The sequence below is a fragment of the Glycine soja genome, chromosome 14, assembly GCF_004193775.1.
Source record: "Glycine soja cultivar W05 chromosome 14, ASM419377v2, whole genome shotgun sequence".
Lineage (NCBI taxonomy): Eukaryota > Viridiplantae > Streptophyta > Magnoliopsida > Fabales > Fabaceae > Glycine > Glycine soja.
In genome coordinates, this window is record NC_041015.1 from 9,975,131 (window position 1) to 9,991,664 (window position 16,534).

The window sequence follows — 16,534 nt, forward strand, 5'->3', positions numbered from 1 at the left end:
AACAGATTATGCTTATTAATTAATATTATGTTTATTATTATGTTTGTTCTAACTTATGCTTGCTTTCTTATTTTTTTTAAGTGTTTATTGTAATGTTATGCTTGCAACGATAAAAAAAAGGAAGGAAGATGAAAATTAAATTATATTTTACCTTTAAATGAACTGAAATTGGGGTCTGACAAATTAATCCAATAGAAACGTACTCACATTTTGGTTCAAAAAAATTAATGACATTTTGATCCAGTGGAAAATTATTGACATTTTAGTCCAATGGTAATTTACTGACATTTTTGTTCAATCTATTCAATAGTCATGTTAACAATCATTTATGTGACATTTTTCTCCCTGTGTCCCACGTATGCTCTTTCATTAATGGTAACATAGAGACATTAATGGATGAATGAATTTGTCTCACTTATATATATGTGTGTGTGAGAGAGAGAGAAACCGTGGGGCAGAATGGTGAGGTCCAGATGCTGAATTTGAAGACTACATTAGTGTCACATAATATGAGATGTTGTGGAAAATAATTTAACTATTTGTATCATTAGAGACGTGTATGTAAGCATATCCAATAGTACAAGGCATTAGCAGCGGTATTAACAACCATACATGTTAAAAACACAAAATATAATCTATTTATTGTACAAAATCATAAAATTATTTTTTTAACAATCACTTAAGACACACTTCTAGACATACTATTAAATCAAAGAGATTTAATTCAGTTGATCGAATATTGTGTATGAGTTATTATAAATTTTTTATCTTTTATTTCTACGAATTAAAAAAAATAAATATGATATTAATTGATTGTTTTAAAGTGTGTTCTTAATCATAAAAATTATTATAAAAAATGAATGTATTAAAATATTTAATAGTATTTAATTTGAAAATCAAACAAAATTATTTGATATTTATCTCATTAGGTGTTTTTTTAGTAACTATACTTATTAGAATCTTTAACTCCTTGGTGGGACTCCAGGTATCTTCAAAAACTTTAATCTTTGATGTTATTGAGATTAATCTTCGATTATAATTTAATCACACTTAAATCTCCCTCCCAAAAATCTCCTTCCCAAAAAATATATTATGTGAAAATCAATTTTAATTTTTTTTACACAAATTCAATAAGAGCTGAACTAAATCTATTGAGTTCTCATGACGTGTTTTGTAATACAAACCAAATCGAATTTTAATTAATATCCATTCTTCATGATGGGTAGCTATAAAAGCGAGTGCTGCCCACTATTGCCACACCCTGCAACTCCATAACCACATTGCACTTTTCATCCAATTCTGTGAAATCACTGTTGTTGTCTATTATTTTTTTTCCTAACATGGGAGAAGCTCCAGAGGTGTTCTACATTAATGGGTTCTCAAAGTTTGGCCATGAAATTGAAACCCAACAAAACCATGTCAATGATCAGAACCATGATTCTTCTTGGTACGAGGAAATCATCGATGATGATCTCAAATGGTCTTTTAAACTCAACAGGTTCGTCATCATAGCTTCAGCAATTCACTACTACTCGATATCAATGTATATTGATTCAAACAAAAAATTACTCTCATTTTCATTTTGCTCTGCCTTGCTTAATAGATATAATTTTTGTTTTGTTTCATTACTTTAATTTTTTTTTCTAATATTGTTTCAATTTCAACAGTGTGCTCCATAAAGCCATTAGCGAGTACCAGGACATAGCTCTCTTAGATACAAAACGTTTTGGAAAGGTTTGCAAACTCTGCTGCTTCTTCTTCTCATAAGGGCAGAACAAAAACAAATAAATACAATATTCTGAATTCCTTTAATTCTTCTATTCTAGTTGTAGTATTGAGAAAAAAGAGGGAGGGAAATTTTTTAAATAATATTGAGAAATGCTATTAAGGCATTCTCTAGCAAGTATTTTATTATTAGTTAGGGTGAAATTTATTATACAGAGTTTCACGTCTTATTTAATTTATGTGTCTTATATATGTAACTTCATAATTTTTATTAAGTTTTAACTACTATAAAAAAGGTGTTATTAGTTAATAACTTGATTATAATTATTGATGTGTTGCATGCAGGCCTTGGTGCTTGATGGGAAGATGCAGAGTGCTGAAACGGACGAATTTGTTTATCATGAATGCTTGATTCATCCACCTCTTTTATGCCACCCTAAGTAAGAGCTTGTTGGTTGGATCATGTTAGAGTTTATTAATATTCATTTTTGAAGGGCTTACAATGTTACAGGGAATTTAAAAACTGTAACAAGTTTTAATTTTTAAAAAATTTAAAGTGAGTTTTACAATTAATTGTTTGACTTCTTAAAAACTATTTAGAATGATTGTTTATATATACAACACAATCAAGTCAACTAATCCAAAACTAAAAATTGCGTGAGAATTAATTTTTGTTTAAAAATTCCATTATAATGAAATTCCTCTAAGTTCCAAATGTTAAATGGCATCATGTTTTGAGTCTAGCCTTTGCGAAACCTTTTTTTGTGGGGAAACGAGAATACTATATTAGTTATGTTTTATAAAGAAATAGTTTTATTATTTTCTAAAAGTATGCAATATTGCATTAAATATTTTATCCAAGTTCACACATAGTTTGATCTCTTTCTTTTTATATAAAGTAAGTATGTGTAAACGGGCGTGCGCCAGTGCGTTCATAATGATGACATTTTGGTAAAGGATAATATTCGTGGACTACAGAAAAGGATAATTTTTTTTCTCTGATAATATATATATATATATATATATATATATATATATAATTTGTAATTTTTTTTTCACTTTAGTTTATCTAAAAATTTATTTTAACCTATATACAAGTTAATTCTAATTTATGAAAAAAGCTTGTTTTTTTTTCCCTAAAAATATTTATAGAAAAATTTATCTAAAGAGAACCTAAGTGAATGAACCATCGTCTTTGCTAAAATCTCATTTAAGCACGACTTTCTCTAATGCCCATATAGTGTTTTAATTTGATGGTACATGTACTTAATTAAGCCGAGTAACGAATCTGGATTATTTTATTATAAATATTTGTATAATAAAATCATTAATTAATAATTATTTGGCAACTAACCTTCGATAATATTATTAATACCACAGCAATTCTTGTCTTTCTTACGCTTACTTCATGAAATCTAGTTAAGATAATACACACATATATATATACCAGTACATGATTATGCTTCTTGGTAGACTCCATTGGGCATATGAACCCTTGATTAATATGAAGAGGCATTTGTTAATGATTGTTTTGGCAGCCCCAAGACTGTGTTTATAATGGGGGGAGGTGAAGGTTCTGCTGCTAGGGAAGCCCTTAAGCACAGGTCAATGGACAGAGTGATCATGTGCGATATAGACAAGGTTGGTTACTAACATACCATATTATTCATTTGCTTCTTAGCCTTTCATCAAATTCAAACATTAATTATACCCATATAAATATGGACAGAGATCAAAGGGTGTATTTTTTTTAAAAAAAAAAATTATAAAATATATTTTTAATTCCTATACTTTAGTTGAATTTTATTTGTAGTTCTTAAACTTTAGTATCATGCAATTTAGTCTATAGAACTTTATAAAAAAATATATTTTTAATCTTTCTTCACGTTGAAGAAAAATTAATATTATCTTTAAGGATAATGTGAAAAGAGACTAAAAATACTTTTTTTTATAAAATTTATGCACTAAATTACATGATAATGAAAGTATATGAACTAAAAATATCCCCAATCACCTATAAATTATTATTGAGTGTTAGATGGTTTTCACAAGAAATGTGGGAAATATATAAAATATTATAATAACAAGTGAATGTTTGATAAGTTAAGATGTCAACGTTACAACAGGAATTTATACTATATCCTATTCTTAAGATTGATGAAGACGCTCAAATAAAGTCAATGGAAATTCAACCACTAATTTTCGCAGGAGGTGGTAAATTTTTGCCGAAAATACTTGATTGTAAATAAGGAGGCGTTTTCTCATAAGAAGCTGGACCTTGTCATCAATGATGCCAAGTAAGTAACTTGCTTACTTTATTATTAATGATTTTTGACATTTTACCTTTCATTTATATATTATTTTTAACCACAAAACTATAGTGTTGGATGGAATCAATTTTTTAAACCTTAAATGAAAATTTAAACTTCAAAATTTTAAGATGAAATATATCTCTTTATTACTAAATTATTAAAGGTTTTATTTTAAGCTTTGAAGATTAATAACTATCTTCTTCCACAAGGTCAAATAAACTATCTCAATAGTCCAATGACATTTCTCATTTTTGAAGGGCTGAATTGGAGAAGAGAAAGGAAAAGTTTGATATCATTGTTGGAGATTTGGCAGACCCACTTGAAGATGGGCCATGCTATCAACTCTACACCAAATCCTTCTATGAGAAGATCCTGAAGCCCAAGCTCAATGATAATGGCATTTTTGTGACCCAGGTAGGTAGATAATGAATATGAGTAACACCCTTTTAAGTCGTGATTGTTGTCTCCTATTCCTCTAAGTTGCATCCTGCATCTCTTTTTTGACTTAATAATCGATCCAAAATATAAAATTATATTCCAAAATGAGTGCAGATTTTGATTTTTGGAACGACCAATTTGAAAGGTAAAAAAATATTCAGGAAGGAAAGAATGTAGGAAGCAACTTGGATGTGCAAGAAGCAACGGCCTTAGGTGGTTATGACCTAGGAGAAACTTTTCTCTACTCATCTACTTAATAATGTTTGACAAAAACAAAAATGCATATTGTGTAGGCTGGACCAGCAGGTATCTTCACACACAAGGAGGTCTTCACTTCTATATATAACACGATCAAACAGGTTTTCAAATGTAAGACTATCTAATTCAAGTCTTTTATTATGGGATTGAATTTAAGATATCATTAACAGAACTAAAAGAGCACATGTCTTTAAGCTGAAAAACTAAAGATATTTTTTGGGTGCAGATGTGATTGCATACACGACTCATGTACCATCATTTGCCGACACATGGGGTTGGGTTATGGTATGCGAAAAAAAAAGCCTTGTTTCTTTTTGTACTTATAATTAAACATTCCACTAAACTCTTGTTCAAGTTATTGCCATTACATGTTTCAATTATTTTTGTTCCGAATTCCTTAAAATTTTACTTTACTTTTTGTGACTTAAAAAAATATCATTCACGACATTTTAAGGCTAACAGTTAAAATTAAATTTTAATAAAGTTAGATACTAAAATATCTAATGTATTAAAACAATTATATATAATATGAGAGACTAAAATGAAGTACTCTTAAATATTCTTCACAAGAATTTTTATGCTTTCGATTCAGGCTTCGGACCAACCACTATCGATTTGCGCTAATGAAATGGACAGAAGAATCGAAGCAAGAATAGATGGGGAACTTCTATATCTAAATGGTGCTTGGTTCCATTCATCTACAACCATGAATAAAACTGTTTACCAATCGTAAGTACTTGCTACTCAAATCCAAACCCAAAAATCTTAAAATAAAATTAAGACCCTGATAATCCAAGTTAACATTCTCTTGTCAGAACATTATTCAATAAACAATTTAGATGCATGATGATATTAACATGTTCACTTTATTGGATTTTGACTTCCTTTTATGTAATCATTCTTGCAGGCTGCAAAATGAAACTCACGTGTACACGGAAGAAAGTGCTAGATTTATTCCTGGACATGGCATGGCTTTTCATCTCTAAGATTTCAAGCCATTGATAGAGAGAAATTGTTCCAACCTCTAGCTGATTACATTGTTAGGCTTATTGCATTTAAGAAATTGTCCACTTTTAGTCTTGTGAGCCTTCACAATTTTGTTTTTAATGGATGCCTTAATAGGTTAAGGAAAGAAAATATTTATAAATTATCTTTAGTCTTGATTAAGTAATGTGAGACTTTTTTTATGTATTAGAAGAGTAACCCCAAGTTGAGGACAAGAAATTAGAGGACCTAATAGTCTTCACTGTGAGGTTCAAGTCTTTGTTTTAATGTCAATGTTTCAATATTAAAGAGGTTGGAACAATTGAGACATTGACATTAGAAGGAGAACTTAAATCACATATCCCTCAATTTCAATTGGGATTATTATTCAAATATACTAAAAAAATCCTACATTTCTTAGGAAACAAGACCAATGATAATTTATAGATATTTTTCTCCCTTAACATACCAAAACATCTTTTAAACACAAAATCTTCACGCCAAATTGGACAATACTTTGAATATGGTGAGCTTAACAATACTGCAGATTGAAATTGGAAATAGAAACTCCTGCATACTCTGACTCTCACCTCAAATTATTGAATCGTATAGTTCAAATTTAACATCAAACTTAATTATCAAAGGGCACATTCAATTATTGTAATCCATGCATGCTTTCATTTGTAAATTGGTGTTATAGTATGTGGGAATTTGTTGTATAGAATACAAAGGTATTAGAAGGACTGGTCATTCTAAACAATAAGAACAACAACATCAATCAAACAATTCAACGAACATCCTACCATTGTTTCATGAACATCCGAGAGGTAAAAAAGGATCTACTAGGGTTGGATGGGTTAAGATTACAGATATCAAGATAAATTTATACCATCAACACACCTAAAATTCTCTATACTATTTGTGGTGAAGTATGCCAAATTATCAATGTCATGACATGTATTAGGTCTAATTAAATAATGTAGATATGAGAATTCGTACCAAGACTTCGAAAAATATTATTGCATGGATGCAAAAGTGAAAAACAAAACACAATAGTCCCGCTCTGATCCATTAATTAACTGATTTACCAAAGTTATAGAGAGGTTTTGCAAATTGTTGTGAACAAATCAATGCCAACTATAACTGCTAGTTAGATTGAGACGTTGGCTAACGTCTGTGGGAAAGTTACTACAGCCGTCAGATATATTGAATTTTTAATCGGAGCGTCAGTATTTTTAAGGGTTACCTGCTAGCAAAGTTAGATAAGAAGTATATTTAAAAAATGAAATAATCCACGTGGTGTGGTCTGAAAGTATCAATTCCCCAATACTCTTCTGACTAACTCTGAAACGTAGACGTGGTTTGAGTGCTACCCAAAAATCTTTCTCTATTCTCACTCCCAAATTTTACAAGTTTTACCCCCACCATTTTATTTGGGTATCATTGTTACAATTTTGGAGTCATTTAACTTTTCAATCAAGGTATAGGCTTATGTGAAAAAATCATATAGTGAAGAGTAAAAGAACAAATGTATTTCAAGCACGTTATAAAAAATTTAATTCGCTTGTAAGATTAACAAATTTTATATCATATTATACTATTTACTATACTTTTTATATATTTTATTTATAACATATACTTCACTAATATTTTTGTACAAATATTTGGATCAAATTTGCATAGACAATTTATAATAATAATACATGTAATAAATATATTCAAAATAACAATATAAAATAAAGTTAATTTAAAAATAGTTATTTTAATTTACATCAAAATTGAATATTTTTAAACAAAGAATAATAAAATACAAAATTGTTTTAGTTTAAATTCTGGATAATTATATTTTAGATTTATGTCAATCATTGTATAATTATATAATAAATCAAATAAATTGTAAATTAGATCAAATACTCTTAATAATAATAATAATAATAATAATAATTTAATTGATAATATTTAAATAGTTATTTAGCTTATTTAATTTTATGTCCAAAAGGTTACAATGTTTCTATTTAGATTGGGGTCGACCTAACAATTATGAAAATTAACACCAACATAGAAATATTTCTTAGTGACGATCGCGAGCTTATTAAAAACCTTTATTTGGTGGTATTACACTTGATTTTTTTGGAAAAAATCTTTGAAAGATACTTGTGGTATCTATCTTAAAAATATCTAATTTATAAAATTAATTATCAACGCTAATTGTGTCGAGCGAGCCATTCATTAGTGGGAATTTCACTTTCAGATGTGTCACAACTCACAATAACTTGTAATTTGTTTAGTAATAGATGTCAAAGTAGAATGCTGTACGAAGATAGTGTATTCACCACCAGATACTATATTGTGATAGTCTTGAGTGGTATTGTTTCTTGTTAATAATATTTGTGGTCTTTACTATTTAAAAAATTAGAGTTGTTAATTTTTTAAAATTATAATTAGTTTTAATAAGTATTTGGGGATGAACTTCCTCAATTTGGGCCAGAGGTTGCTTATCCAAAGCATTTAACATAACACTAATACAAATTAAACATTTCATCAACGATAAAAACCACCTAGACTGTCCCATGCACATTTTATCATATTTATCATATAATTTAATTCCAGTAGATACATACACTTAATAGACGTCGCCAATTTTTTTTTAAAATAATTATAATATACATTAGCCAACTTGTTTTTTCCCCACCTATTTGAATTCTTTTTTCCTTTAGGCATGGCATGTGTATGATCCAACTCTTTACATTTTCATTTAGAGTGTTGCTAGGTGCACCCAGCATTTTTGCTGGTGCACCCAACAAACTTTTGAAATGCCAAAATTGTCCCTATCACCTTTCTTTCTTAAAAATGTCATTTCTTTTCCGGAAAAGCTTCTTACCTTCATTTTCAGAAAGCTTTGCTTCTCGTTTTTCACTTTTTCCTGCGGCATTGTCTCTGGTTCATGGGGGTAGCAACGTTGAGCGCAGCGGTAAAGGTGAAGTTTTCGGCGTCAAGCTTTGCGGTGGTCGGTGGCGGCAAACGAGGTACGCAGATGGTGTTTGTTCGTCACGGACGTACAGATGACTTCCGGATCAAGTTGATCCGTAAGCTTTTTACGGATCAACTTGATCCGTAAGTGTATTATTTTTTGTATTTACTGTTTTTGCATCTGTTTTTGCATTTTTGCATATGTTTTTCCATTTATTCTCCTTTTTTCTTTTAAATTACTAATTTTTTTGTATGGTCATTTTTTGTTTGATTTGGTTAGATGGATGAAGATGAGTGGATGTATGAAATAATGTCAGAACGAGCGGATATGGATTATGAAAATGCAGAATCATGTGGTGCGAATGAACCACAAGTTGATTGTTCGGATGCGTTCAAGACTTCTCAGGTTATAATGTTAATGCTTGTCACATATTTAATAAAATGAATACTGGTAGAAAACTTAAATTATGTGGATTTTGTAGGTGTTTGAGTGCCGAGAGGATGTTTTGCGGTGGGCTCGATCCGTGGCACATGAAAACGGATTTGTGGCGGTGATTTTAAGGTCAGACACAAACACAGGTAGTAGAGGAAGGAGTACGTTTGTGTTAATTGGCTGTGAAAGGAGTGGCGAGTATAAGTGTAGGAAAAAAGAATTTATCAGAAGAGACACTGGGACTAGGAAATGTAGGTGTCCCTTCAAGCTTCGTTGCAAGCCAGTGGCTGGAGGAGAAGGCTGGATGGTGAAGTTGATTTGTGGAGTGCATAATCATGAATTGGCCAAGTCATTAGTTGGACATCCATATGCGGAGCGATTGACTAAAGCTGAAAAAACACTTATTGCTGATATGATGAAGTCCATGATGAAGCCAAGAAACATTCTGCTAACTCTGAAGGAACACATTGCCAATAGCTGTACGACTATTAAACAGATATACAATGCAAGAAGTGCATTTCGTTCTTCCGTAAGTGGAAGCGATCTTGAATTGCAACATCTGATAAAGCTTCTTGAACGTGATCAATATATTTATTGGCACAGAATAAAGGATGAAGACGTGGTTCGTGATATCTTTTGGTGTCATCCTGATTCAGTGAAGTTAGTCAACGCATGCAATTTGGTGTTTTTGATAAACAGCACCTACAAAACAAACCGGTATAGACTCCCATTGCTCGATTTTGTTGGGATGACACCGACTGGGATGACATTCTCTGCCGGTTTTGCATATGTGGAGGGTGAACGCGTTAATAATTTGGTATGGGCTTTACAACGCTTTCGAGGCCTTTTTTTAAAGCGTGATGCCCTCCCTGGAGTTATTGTCACTGACAGAGACCAAGCATTGATGAATGCAGTGAAAGATGTATTCCCTGAATGCACAAATTTGTTGTGCATCTTTCACATAAACAAGAATGTGAAGGCTAAATATAAATCACTAATTGCGCAAAAAAATGCTTGGAATTATGTCATGGATTGTTGGGGATCTCTGACTGATTGTCCTTCAGAACAACAGTTTGATGAATGCCTGAAGAAGTTCGAAGTAGCTTGTGCACCTTGGCCAATATTTGTTGACTATGTCAAGGAAACCTGGATAATACCACACAAGGAAAAATTTGTTTCCGCCTGGACTAATAAGGTGATGCACTTAGGAAACACAACAACAAACAGGTATGAAACTGTTCAACTATTTCTATTAACGTTGAAAAATTTATGGAATTGTATTATTGTATATGTTTATTTTTATTTGTGTATTTGAAATGTAGGGTTGAATTTGCTCACTCGTCTTTAAAAAGACTGTTACAAAATAGCATTGGAGACTTATGCAGTGTGTGGGATGCCGTGAACAACATGATTACGTTGCAGCACACACAGATTAAAGCATCATTTGAAACAAGTACACATGTCGTTGGACATGTGTTCCAAAAAACCTTATACAGGAGGCTGCTTGGAATGGTTTCAAGGTATGCTTTAAATCAGATTGCTGCTGAATTTGAGCGTGTTCACTATGCTGGCAAGAATCCCTCAAGTTGTGGTTGCATGGTGAGAACCACGCTTGGTCTTCCTTGTGCTTATGAGCTATCCAAATATGTTGGTGGTTGCATCCCACTTGATTCAATTCATATGTTCTAGAGGAGACTCAGCTTTTCAGACCAAGGGTTATCTGAGCCCGAGGTGGGCATCAAGGACGTAATGGAAACAATATACCAAAAATTCGAAGAACTTGATGTTTGTGGCAAGTTTACTCTAAGAAGTAAACTTTGGGAAATTGCACACCCTGATCAGAATTCGATGTGTCCTCCTACAACAAAGGTTAACACAAAGGGGACACCGAAGAAAACTACGAGTAGGAACCCAAGGTCAACAAAGTGCGATCCATCTTACTGGGAGTATGTAGATGCCTTTGAATCACAACAAAATAGCAATTCGTTCGTGAGACGTACTGCATCATCCTCTGAGCAACCGAATCGAAGAACGATGATGCCCATGTTGGACCAGTTTCAGCCATGTTAGACAAGTGGCCTCAGATATCTTAAGAAGGGGGGGTTGAATTAAGATATTTCAAACTACTTTCCCAATTAAAAATTTATTTCACTTTCTTTTCAAGTTATAGATTCCCTTAACAATGAACCTATTAAATATTAATTCAAATAAAACAATTTGAATATGAATGTAAAGCAATAGTAAACAAAGGAGATCAAGGGAAGAGAAAGTGCAAACTCAGATTTATACTGGTTCGGCCACACCCTTGTGCCTACGTCCAGTCCCCAAGCAACCCGCTTGAGAGTTCCACTATCTTGTAAATTCCTTTTACAAGTTCTAAACACACAAGGACAATCCTTCCTTTGTGTTTAGAATTCCTTTACAACAAGAGACCCATGGTCTCTTAATCCCTTAGAGAATGAGTAGAAGAAAAAGAATGAATCTCTCTAGAAAGAGATAGATTTTATAGATTGAGCGCTCAAATAATTCCTTAATGAATTGCAATTGAATTGGCCAAGGAATTCTTAAGAGGATAAAATGATTTTGCTCTTTGAGAAGATAAACACTTGTTGTTCTGAAAATCTCTATCAAAATCGTGTCTCAAGTCACACACATATAGGCCTATGATAGCCATTCAATAACCACATGAAAAGATGTGACTGTTGAGAATGTTTTCTGAAAAACTCCTCTGGTAATCGATTACAATAAGTGTGTAATCGATTACACTCTTTAGAATTTGAATTAAAACGTTCAGAAACTGCTGGTAATCGATTACCATATATGTGTAATCGATTACACAGTGCAAATTTTGAATTCAAATTTTAATAGCTGTTGTAAATCAGTTTTGGCCACTGGTAATCGATTACATCCTCTGGTAATCGATTACCAGAGAGTAAATTTGTTGAAAAACACTTTTTTAACTTAAAATTCTTGGCCAAACCTTTTGCTAATCCAATTGGAATTCCCTTCCTATTTAATATCCTTTCTAAGACTCTATAGACTGTCTTGATCATCCATCTTGATTATCTCTAATTGCTTTGTCTTGAGTAAATCTTTGAGAAGCATATGATTCATGTAATCCTTTGGCATCATCAAAACATTCAGCTTGATCCTTTGTTCTACAATCTCCCCCTTTTTGATGATGACAATACCTAAAATCAAGACAAGCTATATACAAGATGATAGCACGTTCACACAACCCTTACTCCCCCTATCTTTTGGCATGTATGCCTAACTTTTCTTAACGATAAATTTCTAAATTTCTAATTGATTTCTAACCCATGTTCTCTCCCAAGTTCTCTCCCCCTTTGGCTACATCAAAAAGAACTAGAGCAAGGAAATCAATATCCAAACATTAACACAATAAATATCCAAACAAAGCCAACCATTAAACCAAAATAAATCCATACATTGTCATAATCAATAAAAGCAACGTCTAGAAATATAATTATAGTGCAAGATTACCATAACTAGAGCAATAAAAAGCCAAATACACGGCGATAAAACAAAATACTAATAATACTTAACCACTAATAATACTTAGTCTTAATAATAACAGATAAGCTAAGAGGATGATGGAGGCGGTGGTGGTGGATCAAAGCAAGTACGGATGAAGGAGACATCTTCTTCAACTTTGGTGATCCTTGATTCCATGGCATCAAACCGCATGTCGACTTGCAATTCCATAGTATCAAACTTGTCACCAACAAAAGTTTGAAGACCATCGAACTTTTCCAAAAGCTTTCGAAGAAGAGAGGAATTATCTTCAACTGGTAGGTTGCCTTCATCATCAGCGGGTGGAGCACCCTTTTTGACCCAAGAGCCATCATGCTCTTTGCGGTAACCAAAAGAAGCAATCACAGCAGCACCAATTAAAAAGGATCTCTTGATTGGAACGTAAGGTTCAAAATCAAGAGGAATTTGAAAATGGCGGAAAAAGAGAGTGACAAGCTGTGGATATGATAATGGAGCATTTAATCGCAATGCCTTATGCATGCGATATCTGACTAAGTGTGCCCAGTCAAGTTGACGCCCTGTATGAAAGGCCCACATGATAATTAGATCTTCCTCAGAAACCTGGGCAAGGTTGGAAGATCGTGGAAGCAAAATACGCACAATTAAATAGTGAAGGATGCGGCTTTCAAAAGCCAATGACCCGGAAAGAAGACGTCCGATCATATCCGCATTGTTGGTGCAAACCAACTGGCGGGCATCATGGGCAGAGAAATCAAATTTCCAGTCGTCATTCAGTATGCCTTCAAATGGTACACCGTCACTGGGTAATTTGGTTAAGTCATAGAAAAGGGATTGGTCAATGACCATTTTTATCCCAAAAATTTCAGAAATCAAAGTGCTGTCCTGAATTTCAAGATTACAATAAAAAGCTTTAACCAATTCAGGATAAATAGGCAATTGTAATGACATAAAAGGTAGAAGACCTAAGTTCTGAAAGGCTTGAATGCAATCAAAGGTTTCAGCAGAAAAGAATTCCATATCAATAAACTTAGGGTCGATAATGGAACGAGATGAGAAAAGATTGGAGTACCGTTTCTGCTGTTCGTCGGAAGAAAACACTGGGGAAGAGGACAATGAGGGTGGAATTGGTGCTGTGGATGCGCTAGTGGCTCCAGAACGATGAGCTCTTGAAGCCGAAGCGGAGGCGGAAGAACCCTTTCGTTTCTTTGACGATTCTGCCATTTGAGGGAGTTTTTGTAGATTTTAGTCGGTGAAATCAAAAGAAAAATGAAAAAGAAGAAGATTTCACTTTACGGGAGTCAATTTGATGAAGAAATGAGTGAGATAGGAAGGTTTGGAGGTTTGGGAATGGAGGTATGGCGCAAGGAGGAAGGGGCTGCGCAGGAGATTCTGAAAAACGTGATATTTATAGAGCAGGACGCGTGGTAATCGATTACAAGTAATGGTAATCGATTACAGGAGGAGGCAGCCTACTGGTAATCGATTACATGAATACTGTAATCGATTACAGGCCATCTGTTCTAGTGTAATCGATTATATTGGATGGTAATCGATTACCAGAGCCTATCCTAGGCTAGTTTCTTAAGAGAATATCTATGTTTATGCTAAAATATATCCTATATGATTACTTTTCACTACTAATACACTAAATTTAATCATTCAATTATTATATACACAAGAAATCATAAATTCTATCATAAAAACAAGAATTCAAACAAGATCAAACAAACAAATTAAGCTACAAACAATAAATAAGAGTAAATCAATCAATCAATCAACCAATCAATCCCTATTTTTCTAAATCTCTTACATCTAAGAGACCTAATTCTCTTTTAATAGAGAAGAACACTTCCTTGGGGAGAGGTTTTGTGAAAATATCAGCAAGTTGATTCTTAGTATCAACAAACTCTAATACACAATCTCCCTTTAGGACATGATCTCTAAGAAAGTGGTGTCTAATCTCTATATGTTTAGTTCTAGAGTATTGAACTGGGTTTTTGGATAGATTTATGGCACTAGTGTTATCACACCTAATAGGTATACGATCAAGAAGGATACCATAGTCAGATAATTGTTGCTTCATCCATAAAATCTGTGCACAACAACTGCCGGCAAAAATATATTTCGCTTCAGCAGTGGACAAAGCAACACTGTTTTGCTTCTTACTATGCCATGAGACAAGAGCGGATCCAATGAATTGACAAGTTCCACTTGTGCTTTTTCTATCAGTTTTAGATCCGGCAAAGTCAGAATCAGAATATCCTATTAAGTTACATGTTGAGTTCTTAGGATACCATAATCCTAAATTTAATGTACCCAATAGATATCTCATAATTCTCTTAACTGCACTCAAATGTGATTGTTTGGGGTTGGATTGAAACCTAGCACACATGCATACACTAAACATAATATCAGGCCTACTAGCAGATAAATAGAGAAGAGATCCGATCATACCTCGATACTGTTTTATGTCTATAGATTGATCAGATTCATCTTTATCTAAGTAACAACTAGTGCTCATAGGTGTGGACATGTGTTTTGCACTATCCATCCCAAATCTTTTGATCAATTCCTTGCAGTACTTGGATTGATTGATGAATATACCTTCTTGAGTTTGCTTAATTTGTAATCCCAGAAAGTACTTTAGTTCGCCCATCATTGACATTTCAAATTCACTTTGCATATCAAGGGAAAACTCCTTTCACAATGAATCATTAGTGGATCCAAAAATTATATCATCAACATATATTTGAACCAACAAAATATCATTATGCTTTCTCTTTATGAACAATGTGGTATCCACTTTACCTCTAGAGAATTCTTTTTCTAGAAGAAAATTGCTTAAGCGTTCATACCACGCCCTAGGGGCTTGTTTCAGACCATAAAGAGCCTTTTGTAATTTATAAACATGGTTTGGTTTATCAGGAATTTCAAAACCAGGGGGTTGTTCAACATATACATCTTCTTGAATTAAGCCATTTAGAAAGGCACTCTTAACATCCATTTGATAGAGTTTAAAATCCATTATGGATGCATATGCCAAAAGCATTATAATGGCTTCTAATCTTGCAACAGGAGCATATGTTTCTTCATAGTCTATTCCTTCTTCTCGATTATATCCTTTTGCTACTAACCTGACTTTATTTCTAATAATTATACCATGTTCATCTAATTTATTTCTAAAAACCCATTTTGTTCCTATAACAGGATAATTTTCAGGTTTTTCTACTAATTTCCACACATTGTTTCTTTCAAATTGGTTCAGTTCTTCTTGCATGGAAATGATCCAGTTATCATCTACTATGGCTTTTTTTATATTTTTAGGTTCAATCATAGATAAAAAGCCATATTATTGCATAAATCTTTAAGAGAATGTCTAGTTGTTACCCCTTTTGAGATATCTCCAATAATGTTGTCGAGGGGATGATCTCTTGAAGCTTTCCATTCTCTTGGAAGTTCATCATTGGATTTGACTTCTTCTAGAGGATCTTCATTGTTTCCTTTATCATTTCCTTTGGAATCTTGTTCATCAATATTCATAAGTTCTAAAGAATCTGCAATATCATCTAGCATATTCTTTCTTGACAAGATAGCATTAGATTCATCAAAGGTAACATGAATGGATTCCTCGATATTCACAGTTCTTTTATTATATATCCTATATGCTTTGCTTTGTAATGAATATCCAAGAAAAATACCTTCATCAGATTTTGCATCAAATTTTCCTAGATTATCTTTTCCATTATTGAGCACAAAGCATTTGCAACCAAAAACATGTAGATGAGAAATATTAGGTTTTCTACCATTAAATAATTCATATGGGGTTTTCTTTAAAATAGGTCTTATTAAGGCTCTATTCATGATGTAACATGCAGTATTGATCGCTTCAGCCCAAAAA

General features: G+C 32.7%; 1 protein-coding gene across 1 annotated transcript; it reads left to right on the plus strand.

The window, feature by feature from the left end:
- Nucleotides 1–1,246: 1,246 nt before the first annotated feature.
- On the plus strand, nt 1,247–6,509 carry LOC114383148 (thermospermine synthase ACAULIS5-like). Its single transcript, XM_028342749.1, has 10 exons — nt 1,247–1,498; nt 1,668–1,734; nt 2,071–2,165; nt 3,264–3,366; nt 3,934–4,022; nt 4,295–4,451; nt 4,769–4,844; nt 4,960–5,018; nt 5,326–5,462; nt 5,641–6,509. Exons 1-10 carry the CDS (start codon nt 1,341–1,343, stop codon nt 5,717–5,719), a joined length of 1,020 nt encoding a protein of 339 aa, XP_028198550.1. The 5' UTR covers nt 1,247–1,340; the 3' UTR covers nt 5,720–6,509.
- The last annotated feature ends 10,025 nt before the right edge of the window (nt 6,510–16,534 follow it).